Genomic DNA, 19632 nt, shown 5'->3' on the forward strand with positions numbered 1-19632 from the left:
ATCCTTGTTGTATTTATTTATCCATGTAGTATTTATATATCCTTGTAGTATTTATTTATCCTTGTAGTATTTATTTATCCATGTAGTATTTATTTACCCATGTAGTATTTATTTATCCTTGTAGTATTTATTTATCCATATAGTATTTATTTATCCTTGTAGTATTTATTTATCCATGTAGTATTTATTTATCCTTGTTGTATTTATTTATCCATGTAGTATTTATATATCCTTGTAGTATTTATTTATCCTTGTAGTATTTATTTATCCATGTAGTATTTATTTACCCATGTAGTATTTATTTATCCTTGTAGTATTTATTTATCCATATAGTATTTATTTATCCTTGTAGTATTTATTTATCCATTTAGTATTTATTTATCCTTGTAGTATTTATTTATCCATGTAGTATTTATTTATCCTTGTAGTATTTATTTATCCTTGTAGTATTTATCCTTGTAGTATTTATCCTTGTAGTATTTATCCTTGTAGTATTTATTTATCCATGTAGTATTTATTTATCCTTGTAGTATTTATTTATCCTTGTAGTATTTATTTATCCATGTAGTATTTATTTATCCTTGTAGTATTTATTTATTCATGTAGTATTTATGTATCCTTGTAGTATTTATTTATCCTTGTAGTATTTATTTATCCATGTAGTATTTATTTATCCTTGTAGTATTTATTTATCCATGTAGTATTTATTTATCCTTGTAGTATTTATTTATCCTTGTAGTATTTATCCTTGTAGTATTTATCCTTGTAGTATTTATTTATCCATGTAGTATTTATTTATCCTTGTAGTATTTATTTATCCTTGTTGTATTTATTTATCCATGTAGTATTTATTTATCCTTGTAGTATTTATTTATCCTTGTAGTATTAGTTTATCCTTGTAGTATTTATTTATCCATGTAGTATTTATTTATCCTTGTAGTATTTATTTATCCATGTAGTATTTATTTATCCATGTAGTATTAATTTATCCTTGTAGTATTTATTTACCCTTGTATTATTTATTTATCCTTGTAGCATTTATCCTTGTAGTATTTATTTATCCATGTAGTATTTAATTATCCTTGTAGTATTTATTTATCCTTGTAGTATTTATTTATCCTTGTAGTATTTATTTATCCATGTAGTATTTATTTATCCTTGTAGTATTTATTTATCCATGTAGTATTTATTTATCCTTGTAGTATTTATTTATCCTTGTAGTATTTATTTATCCTTGTAGTATTTATTTATCCTTGTAGTATTTATTTATCCTTGTAGTATTTATTTATCCATGTAGTATTTATTTATCCTTGTAGTATTTATTTATCCATGTAGTATTTATTTATCCTTGTAGTATTTATTTATCCTTGTAGTATTTATTTATCCATGTAGTATTTATTTATCCTTGTTGTATTTATTTATCCATGTAGTATTTATATATCCTTGTAGTATTTATTTATCCTTGTAGTATTTATTTATCCATGTAGTATTTATTTACCCATGTAGTATTTATTTATCCTTGTAGTATTTATTTATCCATATAGTATTTATTTATCCTTGTAGTATTTATTTATCCATGTAGTATTTATTTATCCTTGTAGTATTTATTTATCCATGTAGTATTTATTTATCCTTGTAGTATTTATTTATCCTTGTAGTATTTATCCTTGTAGTATTTATCCTTGTAGTATTTATCCTTGTAGTATTTATTCATCTTTGTAGTATTTATTTATCCTTGTAGTATTTATTTATCCATGTAGTATTTATTTATCCTTGTAGTATTTATTTATCCTTGTAGTATTTATTTATCCTTGTAGTGTTTATTTATCCTTGTAGTATTTATTTATCCTTGTAGTATTTATTTATCCTTGTAGTATTTATTTATCCATGTAGTATTTATTTATCCTTGTAGTATTTATTTATCCTTGTAGTATTTATTTATCCTTGTAGTATTTATTTATCCATGTAGTATTTATTTATCCTTGTAGTATTTATTTATCCATGTAGTATTTATTTATCCTTGTAGTATTTATTTATCCTTGTAGTATTTATTTATCCTTGTAGTATTTATTTATCCTTGTAGTATTTATTTATCCATGTAGTATTTATTTATCCTTGTAGTATTTATTTATCCATGTAGTATTTATTTATCCTTGTAGTATTTATTTATCCTTGTAGTATTTATTTATCCAAGTAGTATTTATTTATCCTTGTTGTATTTATTTATCCATGTAGTATTTATATATCCTTGTAGTATTTATTTATCCTTGTAGTATTTATTTATCCATGTAGTATTTATTTACCCATGTAGTATTTATTTATCCTTGTAGTATTTATTTATCCATATAGTATTTATTTATCCTTGTAGTATTTATTTATCCATATAGTATTTATTTATCCTTGTAGTATTTATTTATCCATGTAGTATTTATTTATCCTTGTAGTATTTATTTATCCATGTAGTATTTATTTATCCTTGTAGTATTTATTTATCCTTGTAGTATTTATCCTTGTAGTATTTATCCTTGTAGTATTTATCCTTGTAGTATTTATTTATCCATGTAGTATTTATTTATCCTTGTAGTATTTATTTATCCTTGTAGTATTTATTTATCCATGTAGTATTTATTTATCCTTGTAGTATTTATTTATTCATGTAGTATTTATGTATCCTTGTAGTATTTATTTATCCTTGTAGTATTTATTTATCCATGTAGTATTTATTTATCCTTGTAGTATTTATTTATCCATGTAGTATTTATTTATCCTTGTAGTATTTATTTATCCTTGTAGTATTTATCCTTGTAGTATTTATCCTTGTAGTATTTATTTATCCATGTAGTATTTATTTATCCTTGTAGTATTTATTTATCCTTGTTGTATTTATTTATCCATGTAGTATTTATTTATCCTTGTAGTATTTATTTATCCTTGTAGTATTAGTTTATCCTTGTAGTATTTATTTATCCATGTTGTAGTATTTATTTATCCTTGTAGTATTTATTTATCCATGTAGTATTTATTTATCCTTGTAGTATTTATTTATCCATGTAGTATTTATTTATCCATGTAGTATTAATTTATCCTTGTAGTATTTATTTACCCTTGTATTATTTATTTATCCTTGTAGCATTTATCCTTGTAGTATTTATTTATCCATGTAGTATTTAATTATCCTTGTAGTATTTATTTATCCTTGTAGTGTTTATTTATCCTTGTAGTATTTATTTATCCTTGTAGTATTTATTTATCCTTGTAGTATTTATTTATCCTTGTAGTATTTATTTATCCATGTAGTATTTATTTATCCTTGTAGTATTTATTTATCCTTGTAGTATTTATTTATCCTTGTAGTATTTATTTATCCATGTAGTATTTATTTATCCTTGTAGTATTTATTTATCCATGTAGTATTTATTTATCCTTGTAGTATTTATTTATCCTTGTAGTATTTATTTATCCTTGTAGTATTTATTTATCCTTGTAGTATTTATTTATCCTTGTAGTATTTATTTATCCATGTAGTATTTATTTATCCTTGTTGTATTTATTTATCCATGTAGTATTTATATATCCTTGTAGTATTTATTTATCCTTGTAGTATTTATTTATCCATGTAGTATTTATTTACCCATGTAGTATTTATTTATCCTTGTAGTATTTATTTATCCATATAGTATTTATTTATCCTTGTAGTATTTATTTATCCATGTAGTATTTATTTATCCTTGTAGTATTTATTTATCCATGTAGTATTTATTTATCCTTGTAGTATTTATTTATCCTTGTAGTATTTATCCTTGTAGTATTTATCCTTGTAGTATTTATCCTTGTAGTATTTATTCATCTTTGTAGTATTTATTTATCCTTGTAGTATTTATTTATACATGTAGTATTTATTTATCCTTGTAGTATTTATTTATCCATGTAGTATTTATTTATCCTTGTAGTATTTATTTATCCTTGTAGTGTTTATTTATCCTTGTAGTATTTATTTATCCTTGTAGTATTTATTTATCCTTGTAGTATTTATTTATCCTTGTAGTATTTATTTATCCATGTAGTATTTATTTATCCTTGTAGTATTTATTTATCCTTGTAGTATTTATTTATCCTTGTAGTATTTATTTATCCATGTAGTATTTATTTATCCTTGTAGTATTTATTTATCCATGTAGTATTTATTTATCCTTGTAGTATTTATTTATCCTTGTAGTATTTATTTATCCTTGTAGTATTTATTTATCCTTGTAGTATTTATTTATCCATGTAGTATTTATTTATCCTTGTAGTATTTATTTATCCATGTAGTATTTATTTATCCTTGTAGTATTTATTTATCCTTGTAGTATTTATTTATCCATGTAGTATTTATTTATCCTTGTTGTATTTATTTATCCATGTAGTATTTAATTATCCTTGTAGTATTTATTTATCCTTGTAGTATTTATTTATCCATGTAGTATTTATTTACCGATGTAGTATTTATTTATCCTTGTAGTATTTATTTATCCATATAGTATTTATTTATCCTTGTAGTATTTATTTATCCATGTAGTATTTATTTATCCTTGTAGTATTTATTTATCCATGTAGTATTTATTTATCCTTGTAGTATTTATTTATCCTTGTAGTATTTATCCTTGTAGTATTTATCCTTGTAGTATTTATCCTTGTAGTATTTATTTATCCATGTAGTATTTATTTATCCTTGTAGTATTTATTTATCCTTGTAGTATTTATTTATCCATGTAGTATTTATTTATCCTTGTAGTATTTATTTATTCATGTAGTATTTATGTATCCTTGTAGTATTTATTTATCCTTGTAGTATTTATTTATCCATGTAGTATTTATTTATCCTTGTAGTATTTATTTATCCATGTAGTATTTATTTATCCTTGTAGTATTTATTTATCCTTGTAGTATTTATCCTTGTAGTATTTAACCTTGTAGTATTTATTTATCCATGTAGTATTTATTTATCCTTGTAGTATTTATTTATCCATGTAGTATTTATTTATCCTTGTAGTATTTATTTATCCTTGTAGTATTTATTCATCCATGTAGTATTTATTTATTTTTGTAGTATTTATTTATCCATGTAGTATTTATTTATCCATGTAGTATTTATTTATCCTTGTAGTATTTATTTATCCTTGTAGTATTTATTTATCCTTTTAGTATTCATTTATCCATGTAGTATTTATTTATCCAAGTAGTATTTATTTATCCTTGTGGTATTTATTTACCCATGTAGTATTTATTTATCCATGTACTATTTATTTATCTTTGTAGTATTTATTTATCCTTGTAGTATTTATTTATCTATCCATGTAGTATTTATTTATCCTTGTAGTATTTATTTATCCTTTTAGTATTCATTTATCCATGTAGTATTTATTCATCCATGTAGTATTTATTTATTTTTGTAGTATTTATTTATCCATGTAGTATTTATTTATCCATGTTGTAGTGTTTATTTATCCTTGTAGTATTTATTTATCCATGTAGTATTTATTTATCATTGTGGTATTTATTTATCCATGTAGTATTTATTTATCCATGTAGTATTTATTTATCCATGTTGTAGTGTTTATTTATCCTTGTAGTATTTATTTATCCATGTAGTATGTATTTATCCTTGTAGTATTTATTTATCCATGTTGTAGTATTTATTTATTCTTGTAATATTTATTTATCCTTGTAGTATTTATTTATAAATGTAGTATTTATTTATCCATGTAGTATTTATTTATCCTTGTAGTATTTATTTATCCATGTTGTAGTATTTATTTATCCATGTTGTAGTATTTATTTATCCTTGTAGTATTTATTTATCCTTGTAGTTTTTTATTTATCCATGTAGTATTTATTTATCCTTGTATTATTTATTTATCCTTGTAGTATTTATTTATCCATGTAGTATTTATTTATCCATGTTGAAGTATTTATTAATCCTTGTAGTATTTATTTATCCATGTAGTATTTATTTATCCTTGTAGTATTTATTTATCAATGTAGTATTTATTTATCCATGTTGTAGTATTTATTTATCCTTGTAGTATTTATTTATCCATGTAGTATTTATTTATCCTTGTAGTATTTATTTATCCATGTAGTATTTATTTATCCATGTAGTATTTATTTATCTTTGTAGTATTTATTTATCCATGTAGTATTTATTTATCCATGTAGTATTTATTTATCCTTGTAGTATTTATTTATCCTTGTAGTATTTATTTATCCTTTTAGTATTCATTTATCCATGTAGTATTTATTTATCCAAGTAGTATTTATTTATCCTTGTGGTATTTATTTATCCATGTAGTATTTATTTATCCATGTACTATTTATTTATCTTCGTAGTATTTATTTATCCATGTAGTATTTATTTATCCATGTAGTATTTATTTATCCTTGTAGTATTTATTTATCCTTTTAGTATTCATTTATCCATGTAGTATTTATTTATCCATGTAGTATTAATTTATCCTTGTAGTATTTATTTACCCTTGTATTATTTATTTATCCTTGTAGCATTTATCCTTGTAGTATTTATTTATCCATGTAGTATTTAATTATCCTTGTAGTATTTATTTATCCTTGTAGTGTTTATTTATCCTTGTAGTATTTATTTATCCTTGTAGTATTTATTTATCCTTGTAGTATTTATTTATCCTTGTAGTATTTATTTATCCATGTAGTATTTATTTATCCTTGTAGTATTTATTTATCCTTGTAGTATTTATTTATCCTTGTAGTATTTATTTATCCATGTAGTATTTATTTATCCTTGTAGTATTTATTTATCCATGTAGTATTTATTTATCCTTGTAGTATTTATTTATCCTTGTAGTATTTATTTATCCTTGTAGTATTTATTTATCCTTGTAGTATTTATTTATCCATGTAGTATTTATTTATCCTTGTAGTATTTATTTATCCTTGTAGTATTTATTTATCCTTGTAGTATTTATTTATCCATGTAGTATTTATTTATCCTTGTAGTATTTATTTATCCATGTAGTATTTATTTATCCTTGTAGTATTTATTTATCCTTGTAGTATTTATTTATCCATGTAGTATTTATTTATCCTTGTTGTATTTATTTATCCATGTAGTATTTATATATCCTTGTAGTATTTATTTATCCTTGTAGTATTTATTTATCCATGTAGTATTTATTTACCCATGTAGTATTTATTTATCCTTGTAGTATTTATTTATCCATATAGTATTTATTTATCCTTGTAGTATTTATTTATCCATGTAGTATTTATTTATCCTTGTAGTATTTATTTATCCATGTAGTATTTATTTATCCTTGTAGTATTTATTTATCCTTGTAGTATTTATCCTTGTAGTATTTATCCTTGTAGTATTTATCCTTGTAGTATTTATTTATCCATGTAGTATTTATTTATCCTTGTAGTATTTATGTATCCTTGTAGTATTTATTTATCCATGTAGTATTTATTTATCCTTGTAGTATTTATTTATTCATGTAGTATTTATGTATCCTTGTAGTATTTATTTATCCTTGTAGTATTTATTTATCCATGTAGTATTTATTTATCCTTGTAGTATTTATTTATCCATGTAGTATTTATTTATCCTTGTAGTATTTATTTATCCTTGTAGTATTTATCCTTGTAGTATTTATCCTTGTAGTATTTATTTATCCATGTAGTATTTATTTATCCTTGTAGTATTTATTTATCCTTGTTGTATTTATTTATCCATGTAGTATTTATTTATCCTTGTAGTATTTATTTATCCTTGTAGTATTAGTTTATCCTTGTAGTATTTATTTATCCATGTTGTAGTATTTATTTATCCTTGTAGTATTTATTTATCCATGTAGTATTTATTTATCCTTGTAGTATTTATTTATACATGTAGTATTTATTTATCCTTGTAGTATTTATTTATCCTTGTAGTATTTATTTATCCTTGTAGTATTTATTTATACATGTAGTATTTATTTATCCTTGTAGTATTTATTTATCCTTGTAGTATTAGTTTATCCTTGTAGTATTTATTTATCCATGTTGTAGTATTTATTTATCCTTGTAGTATTTATTTATCCATGTAGTATTTATTTATCCTTGTAGTATTAGTTTATCCTTGTAGTATTTATTTATCCATGTTGTAGTATTTATTTATCCTTGTAGTATTTATTTATCCATGTAGTATTTATTTATCCATGTAGTATTAATTTATCCTTGTAGTATTTATTTACCCTTGTATTATTTATTTATCCTTGTAGCATTTATCCTTGTAGTATTTATTTATCCATGTAGTATTTAATTATCCTTGTAGTATTTATTTATCCTTGTAGTGTTTATTTATCCTTGTAGTATTTATTTATCCTTGTAGTATTTATTTATCCTTGTAGTATTTATTTATCCTTGTAGTATTTATTTATCCATGTAGTATTTATTTATCCTTGTAGTATTTATTTATCCTTGTAGTATTTATTTATCCTTGTAGTATTTATTTATCCATGTAGTATTTATTTATCCTTGTAGTATTTATTTATCCATGTAGTATTTATTTATCCTTGTAGTATTTATTTATCCTTGTAGTATTTATTTATCCTTGTAGTATTTATTTATCCTTGTAGTATTTATTTATCCATGTAGTATTTATTTATCCTTGTAGTATTTATTTATCCTTGTAGTATTTATTTATCCTTGTAGTATTTATTTATCCATGTAGTATTTATTTATCCTTGTAGTATTTATTTATCCATGTAGTATTTATTTATCCTTGTAGTATTTATTTATCCTTGTAGTATTTATTTATCCATGTAGTATTTATTTATCCTTGTTGTATTTATTTATCCATGTAGTATTTATATATCCTTGTAGTATTTATTTATCCTTGTAGTATTTATTTATCCATGTAGTATTTATTTACCCATGTAGTATTTATTTATCCTTGTAGTATTTATTTATCCATATAGTATTTATTTATCCTTGTAGTATTTATTTATCCATGTAGTATTTATTTATCCTTGTAGTATTTATTTATCCATGTAGTATTTATTTATCCTTGTAGTATTTATTTATCCTTGTAGTATTTATCCTTGTAGTATTTATCCTTGTAGTATTTATCCTTGTAGTATTTATTTATCCATGTAGTATTTATTTATCCTTGTAGTATTTATGTATCCTTGTAGTATTTATTTATCCATGTAGTATTTATTTATCCTTGTAGTATTTATTTATTCATGTAGTATTTATGTATCCTTGTAGTATTTATTTATCCTTGTAGTATTTATTTATCCATGTAGTATTTATTTATCCTTGTAGTATTTATTTATCCATGTAGTATTTATTTATCCTTGTAGTATTTATTTATCCTTGTAGTATTTATCCTTGTAGTATTTATCCTTGTAGTATTTATTTATCCATGTAGTATTTATTTATCCTTGTAGTATTTATTTATCCTTGTTGTATTTATTTATCCATGTAGTATTTATTTATCCTTGTAGTATTTATTTATCCTTGTAGTATTAGTTTATCCTTGTAGTATTTATTTATCCATGTTGTAGTATTTATTTATCCTTGTAGTATTTATTTATCCATGTAGTATTTATTTATCCTTGTAGTATTTATTTATACATGTAGTATTTATTTATCCTTGTAGTATTTATTTATCCTTGTAGTATTTATTTATCCTTGTAGTATTTATTTATACATGTAGTATTTATTTATCCTTGTAGTATTTATTTATCCTTGTAGTATTTATTTATCCATGTTGTAGTATTTATTTATCCTTGTAGTATTTATTTATCCTTGTAGTATTTATTTATCCATGTAGTATTTATTTATCCTTGTAGTATTTATTTATCCTTGTAGTATTTATTTATCCATTTAGTGTTTATTTATCCATGTAGTATTTATTTATCCTTGTAGTATTTATTTATCCTTGTAGTATTTATTTATCCATGTAGTATTTATTTATCCTTGTAGTATTTATTTATCCATGTTGTAGTATTTATTTATCCTTGTAGTATTTATTTATCCATGTAGTATTTATTTATCCTTGTAGTATTTATTTATCCTTGTAGTATTTATTTATCCTTGTAGTATTTATTTATCCATGTAGTATTTATTTATCCTTGTAGTATTTATTTATCCTTGTAGTATTTATTTATCCTTGTAGTATTTATTTATCCATGTAGTATTTATTTATCCTTGTAGTATTTATTTATCCATGTAGTATTTATTTATCCTTGTAGTATTTATTTATCCTTGTAGTATTTATTTATCCATGTAGTATTTATTTATCCTTGTTGTATTTATTTATCCATGTAGTATTTATATATCCTTGTAGTATTTATTTATCCTTGTAGTATTTATTTATCCATGTAGTATTTATTTACCCATGTAGTATTTATTTATCCTTGTAGTATTTATTTATCCATATAGTATTTATTTATCCTTGTAGTATTTATTTATCCATGTAGTATTTATTTATCCTTGTAGTATTTATTTATCCATGTAGTATTTATTTATCCTTGTAGTATTTATTTATCCTTGTAGTATTTATCCTTGTAGTATTTATCCTTGTAGTATTTATCCTTGTAGTATTTATTTATCCATGTAGTATTTATTTATCCTTGTAGTATTTATGTATCCTTGTAGTATTTATTTATCCATGTAGTATTTATTTATCCTTGTAGTATTTATTTATTCATGTAGTATTTATGTATCCTTGTAGTATTTATTTATCCTTGTAGTATTTATTTATCCATGTAGTATTTATTTATCCTTGTAGTATTTATTTATCCATGTAGTATTTATTTATCCTTGTAGTATTTATTTATCCTTGTAGTATTTATCCTTGTAGTATTTATCCTTGTAGTATTTATTTATCCATGTAGTATTTATTTATCCTTGTAGTATTTATTTATCCTTGTTGTATTTATTTATCCATGTAGTATTTATTTATCCTTGTTGTATTTATTTATCCATGTAGTATTTATTTATCCTTGTAGTATTTTTTTATCCTTGTAGTATTAGTTTATCCTTGTAGTATTTATTTATCCATGTTGTAGTATTTATTTATCCTTGTAGTATTTATTTATCCATGTAGTATTTATTTATCCTTGTAGTATTAGTTTATCCTTGTAGTATTTATTTATCCATGTTGTAGTATTTATTTATCCTTGTAGTATTTATTTATCCATGTAGTATTTATTTATCCATGTAGTATTAATTTATCCTTGTAGTATTTATTTACCCTTGTATTATTTATTTATCCTTGTAGCATTTATCCTTGTAGTATTTATTTATCCATGTAGTATTTAATTATCCTTGTAGTATTTATTTATCCTTGTAGTGTTTATTTATCCTTGTAGTATTTATTTATCCTTGTAGTATTTATTTATCCTTGTAGTATTTATTTATCCTTGTAGTATTTATTTATCCATGTAGTATTTATTTATCCTTGTAGTATTTATTTATCCTTGTAGTATTTATTTATCCTTGTAGTATTTATTTATCCATGTAGTATTTATTTATCCTTGTAGTATTTATTTATCCATGTAGTATTTATTTATCCTTGTAGTATTTATTTATCCTTGTAGTATTTATTTATCCTTGTAGTATTTATTTATCCTTGTAGTATTTATTTATCCATGTAGTATTTATTTATCCTTGTAGTATTTATTTATCCTTGTAGTATTTATTTATCCTTGTAGTATTTATTTATCCATGTAGTATTTATTTATCCTTGTAGTATTTATTTATCCATGTAGTATTTATTTATCCTTGTAGTATTTATTTATCCTTGTAGTATTTATTTATCCATGTAGTATTTATTTATCCTTGTTGTATTTATTTATCCATGTAGTATTTATATATCCTTGTAGTATTTATTTATCCTTGTAGTATTTATTTATCCATGTAGTATTTATTTACCCATGTAGTATTTATTTATCCTTGTAGTATTTATTTATCCATATAGTATTTATTTATCCTTGTAGTATTTATTTATCCATGTAGTATTTATTTATCCTTGTAGTATTTATTTATCCATGTAGTATTTATTTATCCTTGTAGTATTTATTTATCCTTGTAGTATTTATCCTTGTAGTATTTATCCTTGTAGTATTTATCCTTGTAGTATTTATTTATCCATGTAGTATTTATTTATCCTTGTAGTATTTATGTATCCTTGTAGTATTTATTTATCCATGTAGTATTTATTTATCCTTGTAGTATTTATTTATTCATGTAGTATTTATGTATCCTTGTAGTATTTATTTATCCTTGTAGTATTTATTTATCCATGTAGTATTTATTTATCCTTGTAGTATTTATTTATCCATGTAGTATTTATTTATCCTTGTAGTATTTATTTATCCTTGTAGTATTTATCCTTGTAGTATTTATCCTTGTAGTATTTATTTATCCATGTAGTATTTATTTATCCTTGTAGTATTTATTTATCCTTGTTGTATTTATTTATCCATGTAGTATTTATTTATCCTTGTAGTATTTATTTATCCTTGTAGTATTAGTTTATCCTTGTAGTATTTATTTATCCATGTTGTAGTATTTATTTATCCTTGTAGTATTTATTTATCCATGTAGTATTTATTTATCCTTGTAGTATTTATTTATACATGTAGTATTTATTTATCCTTGTAGTATTTATTTATCCTTGTAGTATTTATTTATCCTTGTAGTATTTATTTATACATGTAGTATTTATTTATCCTTGTAGTATTTATTTATCCTTGTAGTATTTATTTATCCATGTTGTAGTATTTATTTATCCTTGTAGTATTTATTTATCCTTGTAGTATTTATTTATCCATGTAGTATTTATTTATCCTTGTAGTATTTATTTATCCTTGTAGTATTTATTTATCCATTTAGTGTTTATTTATCCATGTAGTATTTATTTATCCTTGTAGTATTTATTTATCCTTGTAGTATTTATTTATCCATGTAGTATTTATTTATCCTTGTAGTATTTATTTATCCATGTTGTAGTATTTATTTATCCTTGTAGTATTTATTTATCCATGTAGTATTTATTTATCCTTGTAGTATTTATTTATCCTTGTAGTATTTATTTATCCTTGTAGTATTTATTTATCCTTGTAGTATTTATTTATCCATGTAGTATTTATTTATCCTTGTAGTATTTATTTATCCTTGTAGTATTTATTTATCCTTGTAGTATTTATTTATCCATGTAGTATTTATTTATCCTTGTAGTATTTATTTATCCATGTAGTATTTATTTATCCTTGTAGTATTTATTTATCCTTGTAGTATTTATTTATCCATGTAGTATTTATTTATCCTTGTTGTATTTATTTATCCATGTAGTATTTATATATCCTTGTAGTATTTATTTATCCTTGTAGTATTTATTTATCCATGTAGTATTTATTTACCCATGTAGTATTTATTTATCCTTGTAGTATTTATTTATCCATATAGTATTTATTTATCCTTGTAGTATTTATTTATCCATGTAGTATTTATTTATCCTTGTAGTATTTATTTATCCATGTAGTATTTATTTATCCTTGTAGTATTTATTTATCCTTGTAGTATTTATCCTTGTAGTATTTATCCTTGTAGTATTTATCCTTGTAGTATTTATTTATCCATGTAGTATTTATTTATCCTTGTAGTATTTATGTATCCTTGTAGTATTTATTTATCCATGTAGTATTTATTTATCCTTGTAGTATTTATTTATTCATGTAGTATTTATGTATCCTTGTAGTATTTATTTATCCTTGTAGTATTTATTTATCCATGTAGTATTTATTTATCCTTGTAGTATTTATTTATCCATGTAGTATTTATTTATCCTTGTAGTATTTATTTATCCTTGTAGTATTTATCCTTGTAGTATTTATCCTTGTAGTATTTATTTATCCATGTAGTATTTATTTATCCTTGTAGTATTTATTTATCCTTGTTGTATTTATTTATCCATGTAGTATTTATTTATCCTTGTAGTATTTATTTATCCTTGTAGTATTAGTTTATCCTTGTAGTATTTATTTATCCATGTTGTAGTATTTATTTATCCTTGTAGTATTTATTTATCCATGTAGTATTTATTTATCCTTGTAGTATTTATTTATACATGTAGTATTTATTTATCCTTGTAGTATTTATTTATCCTTGTAGTATTTATTTATACATGTAGTATTTATTTATCCTTGTAGTATTTATTTATCCTTGTAGTATTTATTTATCCATGTTGTAGTATTTATTTATCCTTGTAGTATTTATTTATCCTTGTAGTATTTATTTATCCATGTAGTATTTATTTATCCTTGTAGTATTTATTTATCCTTGTAGTATTTATTTATCCATTTAGTGTTTATTTATCCATGTAGTATTTATTTATCCTTGTAGTATTTATTTATCCTTGTAGTATTTATTTATCCATGTAGTATTTATTTATCCTTGTAGTATTTATTTATCCATGTTGTAGTATTTATTTATCCTTGTAGTATTTATTTATCCTTGTAGTATTTATTTATCCTTGTAGTATTTATTTATCCATGTAGTATTTATTTATCCATGTAGTATTTATTTATCCTTGTAGTATTTATTTATCCATGTAGTATTTATTTATCCATGTAGTATTTATTTATCCTTTTAGTATTTATTTATCCATGTTGTAGTATTTATTTATTCTTGTAGTATTTATTTATCCATGTAGTATTTGTTTATCCTTGTAGTGTTTATTTTTCCTTTTATTATTTATTCATCCATGTTGTAGTATTTATTTATCCTTGTAGTATTTATTTATCCTTGTAGTATTTATTTATCCATGTAGTATTTATTTATCCTTGTAGTATTTATTTTTCCTTTTATTATTTATTTATCCATGTTGTAGTATTTATTTATCCTTGTAGTATTTATTTATCCTTGTAGTATGTATTTATCCTTGTAGTATTTATATTTCCTTTTATTATTTATTTATCCATGTTGTAGTATTTATTTATCCTTGTAGTATTCATTTATCCTTGTAGTATTTATTTATCCTTGTAGTATTTATCCTTGTAGTATTTATTTATCCATGTAGTATTTATTTATCCTTGTAGTATTTATTTATCCATGTAGTATTTATTTATCCTTGTAGTATTTATTTATCCATGTAGTATTTATTTATCCTTGTAGTATTTATTTATCCTTGTAGTATTTATTTATCAATGTAGTATTTATTTATCCTTGTAGTATTTATTTATCCTTGTAGTATTTATTTATCCTTGTAGTATATATCCTTGTAGTATTTATTTATCCATTTAGTATTTATTTATCCTTGTATTATTTATTTATCCTTGTAGTATTTATTTATCCATGTAGTATTTATTTATCCTTGTAGTATTTATTTATCCATGTAGTATTTATTTATCCTTGTAGTATTTATTTATCCTTGTAGTATTTATTTATCCATGTAGTATTTATTTATCCTTGTAGTATTTATTTATCCTTGTAGTATTTATTTATCCTTGTAGTATTTATTTATCCATGTAGTATTTATTTATCCTTGTAGTATTTATTTATCCTTGTAGTATTTATTTATCCATGTAGTATTTATTTATCCTTGTAGTATTTATTTATCCTTGTAGTATTTATTTATCCATGTAGTATTTATTTATCCTTGTAGTATTTATTTATCCTTGTAGTATTTATTTATCCTTGTAGTATTTATTTATCCTTGTAGTATTTATTTATCCATGTAGTATTTATTTATCCTTGTAGTATTTATTTATCCTTGTAGTATTTATTTATCCATGTAGTATTTATTTATCCTTGTAGTATTTATTTATCCTTGTAGTATTTATTTATCCTTGTAGTATTTATTTATCCTTGTAGTATTTATTTATCCATGTAGTATTTATTTATCCATGTAGTATTTATTTATCCATGTAGTATTTATTTATCCTTGTAGTATTTATTTATCCTTGTAGTATTTATCCTTGTAGTATTTATCCTTGTAGTATTTATTTATCCATGTAGTATTTATTTATCCTTGTAGTATTTATTTATCCTTGTTGTATTTATTTATCCATGTAGTATTTATTTATCCTTGTAGTATTTATTTATCCTTGTAGTATTAGTTTATCCTTGTAGTATTTATTTATCCATGTTGTAGTATTTATTTATCCTTGTAGTATTTATTTATCCATGTAGTATTTATTTATCCTTGTAGTATTTATTTATACATGTAGTATTTATTTATCCATGTAGTATTTATTTATCCTTGTAGTATTTATTTATCCTTGTAGTATTTATTTATCCATGTAGTATTTATTTATCCTTGTAGTATTTATTTATCCTTGTAGTATTTATTTATCCTTGTAGTATTTATTTATCCATGTAGTATTTATTTATCCTTGTAGTATTTATTTATCCTTGTAGTATTTATTTATCCATGTAGTATTTATTTATCCTTGTAGTATTTATTTATCCTTGTAGTATTTATTTATCCATGTAGTATTTATTTATCCTTGTAGTATTTATTTATCCTTGTAGTATTTATTTATCCTTGTAGTATTTATTTATCCTTGTAGTATTTATTTATCCATGTAGTATTTATTTATCCTTGTAGTATTTATTTATCCTTGTAGTATTTATTTATCCATGTAGTATTTATTTATCCTTGTAGTATTTATTTATCCTTGTAGTATTTATTTATCCATGTAGTATTTATTTATCCTTGTAGTATTTATTTATCCTTGTAGTATTTATTTATCCATGTAGTATTTATTTATCCTTGTAGTATTTATTTATCCTTGTAGTATTTATTTATCCTTGTAGTATTTATTTATCCATCCTTGTAGTATTTATTTATCCATGTAGTATTTATTTATCCTTGTAGTATTTATTTATCCTTGTTGTATTTATTTATCCATGTAGTATTTATTTATCCTTGTAGTATTTATTTATCCTTGTAGTATTTATTTATCCATGTAGTATTTATTTATCCTTGTAGTATTTATTTATCCATATAGTATTTATTTATCCTTGTAGTATGTATTTATCCTTGTAGTATTTATCCTTGTAGTATTTATTTATCCATATAGTATTTATTTATCCTTGTAGTATTTATTTATCCTTGTAGTATTTATTTATCCTTGTAGTATTTATTTATCCATGTAGTATTTATTTATCCATTTTGTTCAGGTTCAGTGTTTACAGTGTGTGTGTTGTGTTTTCACAGTGTGTGTTGTGTGTTCACAGTGTGTGTTGTGTGTTCACAGTGTGTGTTGTGTGTTCACAGTGTGTGTTGTGTGTTCACAGTGTGTGTTGTGTGTTCACAGTGTGTGTTGTGTGTCCACAGTGTGTGTGTTGTGTGTTCACAGTGTGTGTTGTGTGTCCACTGTGTGTGTTTGTGTGTGTGTTCACAGTGTGTGTTGTGTGTTCACAGTGTGTGTTGTGTGTCCACAGTGTGTGTGTGTGTGTGTGTGTGTTCACAGTGTGTGTGTGTGTGTGTTCACAGTGTGTGTTGTGTGTTCACAGTGTGTGTTGTGTGTGTCCACAGTGTGTTGTGTGTTCACAGTGTGTGTTGTGTGTGTCCACAGTGTGTGTTGTGTGTCCACAGTGTGTTGTGTGTTCACAGTGTGTGTTGTGTGTGTCCACAGTGTGGTGTGTGTTCACAGTGTGTGTTGTGTGTGTCCACAGTGTGTGTTGTGTGTTCACAGTGTGTTGTGTGTTAACAGTGTGTTGTGTGTCCACAGTGTGTGTTGTGTGTTCACAGTGTGTTGTGTGTTCACAGTGTGTTGTGTGTTAACAGTGTGTTGTGTGTCCACAGTGTGTGTTGTGTGTTCACAGTGTGTTGTGTGTTCACAGTGTGTTGTGTGTCCACAGTGTGTGTGTGTGTGTGTGTGTTCACAGTGTGTTGTGTGTGTCCACAGTGTGTGTGTGTGTGTGTGTTCACAGTGTGTTGTGTGTGTCCACAGTGTGTGTTGTGTGTCCACAGTGTGTTGTGTGTTCACAATGTGTGTTGTGTGTGTCCACAGTGTTGTTGTGTGTTCACAGTGTGTGTGTGTGTGTTCACAGTGTGTTGTGTGTGTCCACAGTGTGTGTTGTGTGTCCACAGTGTGTTGTGTGTTCACAATGTGTGTTGTGTGTGTCCACAGTGTTGTTGTGTGTTCACAGTGTGTTGTGTGTGTCCACAGTGTGTGTTGTGTGTCCACAGTGTGTTGTGTGTTCACAATGTGTGTTGTGTGTGTCCACAGTGTTGTTGTGTGTTCACAGTGTGTGTGTGTGTGTTCACAGTGTGTTGTGTGTTAACAGTGTGTGTTGTGTGTGTCCACAGTGTTGTTGTGTGTTCACAGTGTGTGTGTGTGTGTTCACAGTGTGTTGTGTGTTAACAGTGTGTGTTGTGTGTGTCCACAGTGTGTGTTGTGTGTTCACAGTGTGTTGTGTGTTAACAGTGTGTGTTGTGTGTGTCCACAGTGTGTGTTGTGTGTTCACAGTGTGTGTTGTGTGTGTCCACAGTGTGTGTGTTGTGTGTTAACAGTGTGTTGTGTGTCCACAGTGTGTGTGCGTCGCTTCACCTGCTGTGACATCGACACCTCGGCCCCGGGCCCCGGGCGGAGCTGGTTCAGACTCAGAAAGACGTGTTTCCAGATCGTGGAGCACAGCTGGTTTGAGACCTTCATCATCTTCATGATCCTGCTCAGCTCTGGAGCTCTGGTGAGGTTCCCCTGGGACAGTTCCCCTGGGACAGTTCCCCTGGGACAGTTCCTCTGTGACAGGTTCCTCTGCGACAGTTCCTCTACGACAGTTCCCCTGGGACAGTTCCCCTGGGACAGTTCCCCTGGGACAGTTCCCCTGGGACAGTTCCTCTGTGACAGGTTCCTCTACAACAGGTTCTCTGCGACAGTTCCTCTACGACAGTTCCCCTGGGACAGTTCCCCTGGGACAGTTCCCCTGGGACAGTTCCCCTGGGACAGTTCCCCTGGGACAGTTCCTCTACGACAGTTCCTCTACGACAGTTCCTCTGTGACAGTTCCTCTACGACAGTTCCTCTGTGACAGTTCCTCTACGACAGTTCCTCTGTGACAGTTCCTCTACGACAGTTCCTCTACGACAGTTCCCCTGTGACAGTTCCTCTACGACAGTTCCTCTACGACAGTTCCTCTACGACAGTTCCTCTGCGACAGTTCCTCTACGACAGTTCCTCTACGACAGTTCCTCTACGACAGTTCCCCTGGGACAGGTTCCTCTACAACAGGTTCTTCTGCGACAGGTTCGGACCCTGTTTCAGTCCTGTTTCAGTCCTGTTTCAGACCTGTTTCAGACCTGTTTCAGACTGTTTCAGACCTGTTTCAGACCTGTTTCAGACTGTTTCAGACTGTTTCAGTCCTGTTTCAGACCTGTTTCAGTCCTGTTTCAGACCTGTTTCAGACCTGTTTCAGACCTGTTTCAGACCCTGTTTCAGACTGTTTCAGTCCTGTTTCAGACCTGTTTCAGACCTGTTTCAGACTCTGTTTCAGACCCTGTTTCAGACCTGTTTCAGACCTGTTTCAGACCTGTTTCAGACCTGTTTCGGACCCTGTTTCAGTCCTGTTTCAGACTGTTTCAGTCCTGTTTCAGACTCTGTTTCAGTCCTGTTTCAGA

The 19632-nt window shown here is 24.9% G+C and overlaps 1 protein-coding gene across 1 annotated transcript in view; it reads left to right on the top strand.

The window, feature by feature from the left end:
* The window catches only part of LOC140361339 (sodium channel protein type 2 subunit alpha-like), a 198192-nt gene that overhangs the window by 99358 nt on the left and 79202 nt on the right, over positions 1-19632 (top strand). Inside the window, exon 6 of the mRNA XM_072447049.1 lies at positions 18548-18705. Within this exon, the coding sequence (XP_072303150.1) occupies positions 18548-18705 (158 nt within the window). The remainder of the gene's footprint in view (positions 1-18547; positions 18706-19632) is intronic.

This window comes from Eucyclogobius newberryi, unplaced genomic scaffold, assembly GCF_026437365.1.
Source record: "Eucyclogobius newberryi isolate DKJ021-1_F unplaced genomic scaffold, fEucNew1.0.hap1 SCAF_150, whole genome shotgun sequence".
In the NCBI taxonomy this organism is placed as follows: domain Eukaryota; kingdom Metazoa; phylum Chordata; class Actinopteri; order Gobiiformes; family Gobiidae; genus Eucyclogobius; species Eucyclogobius newberryi.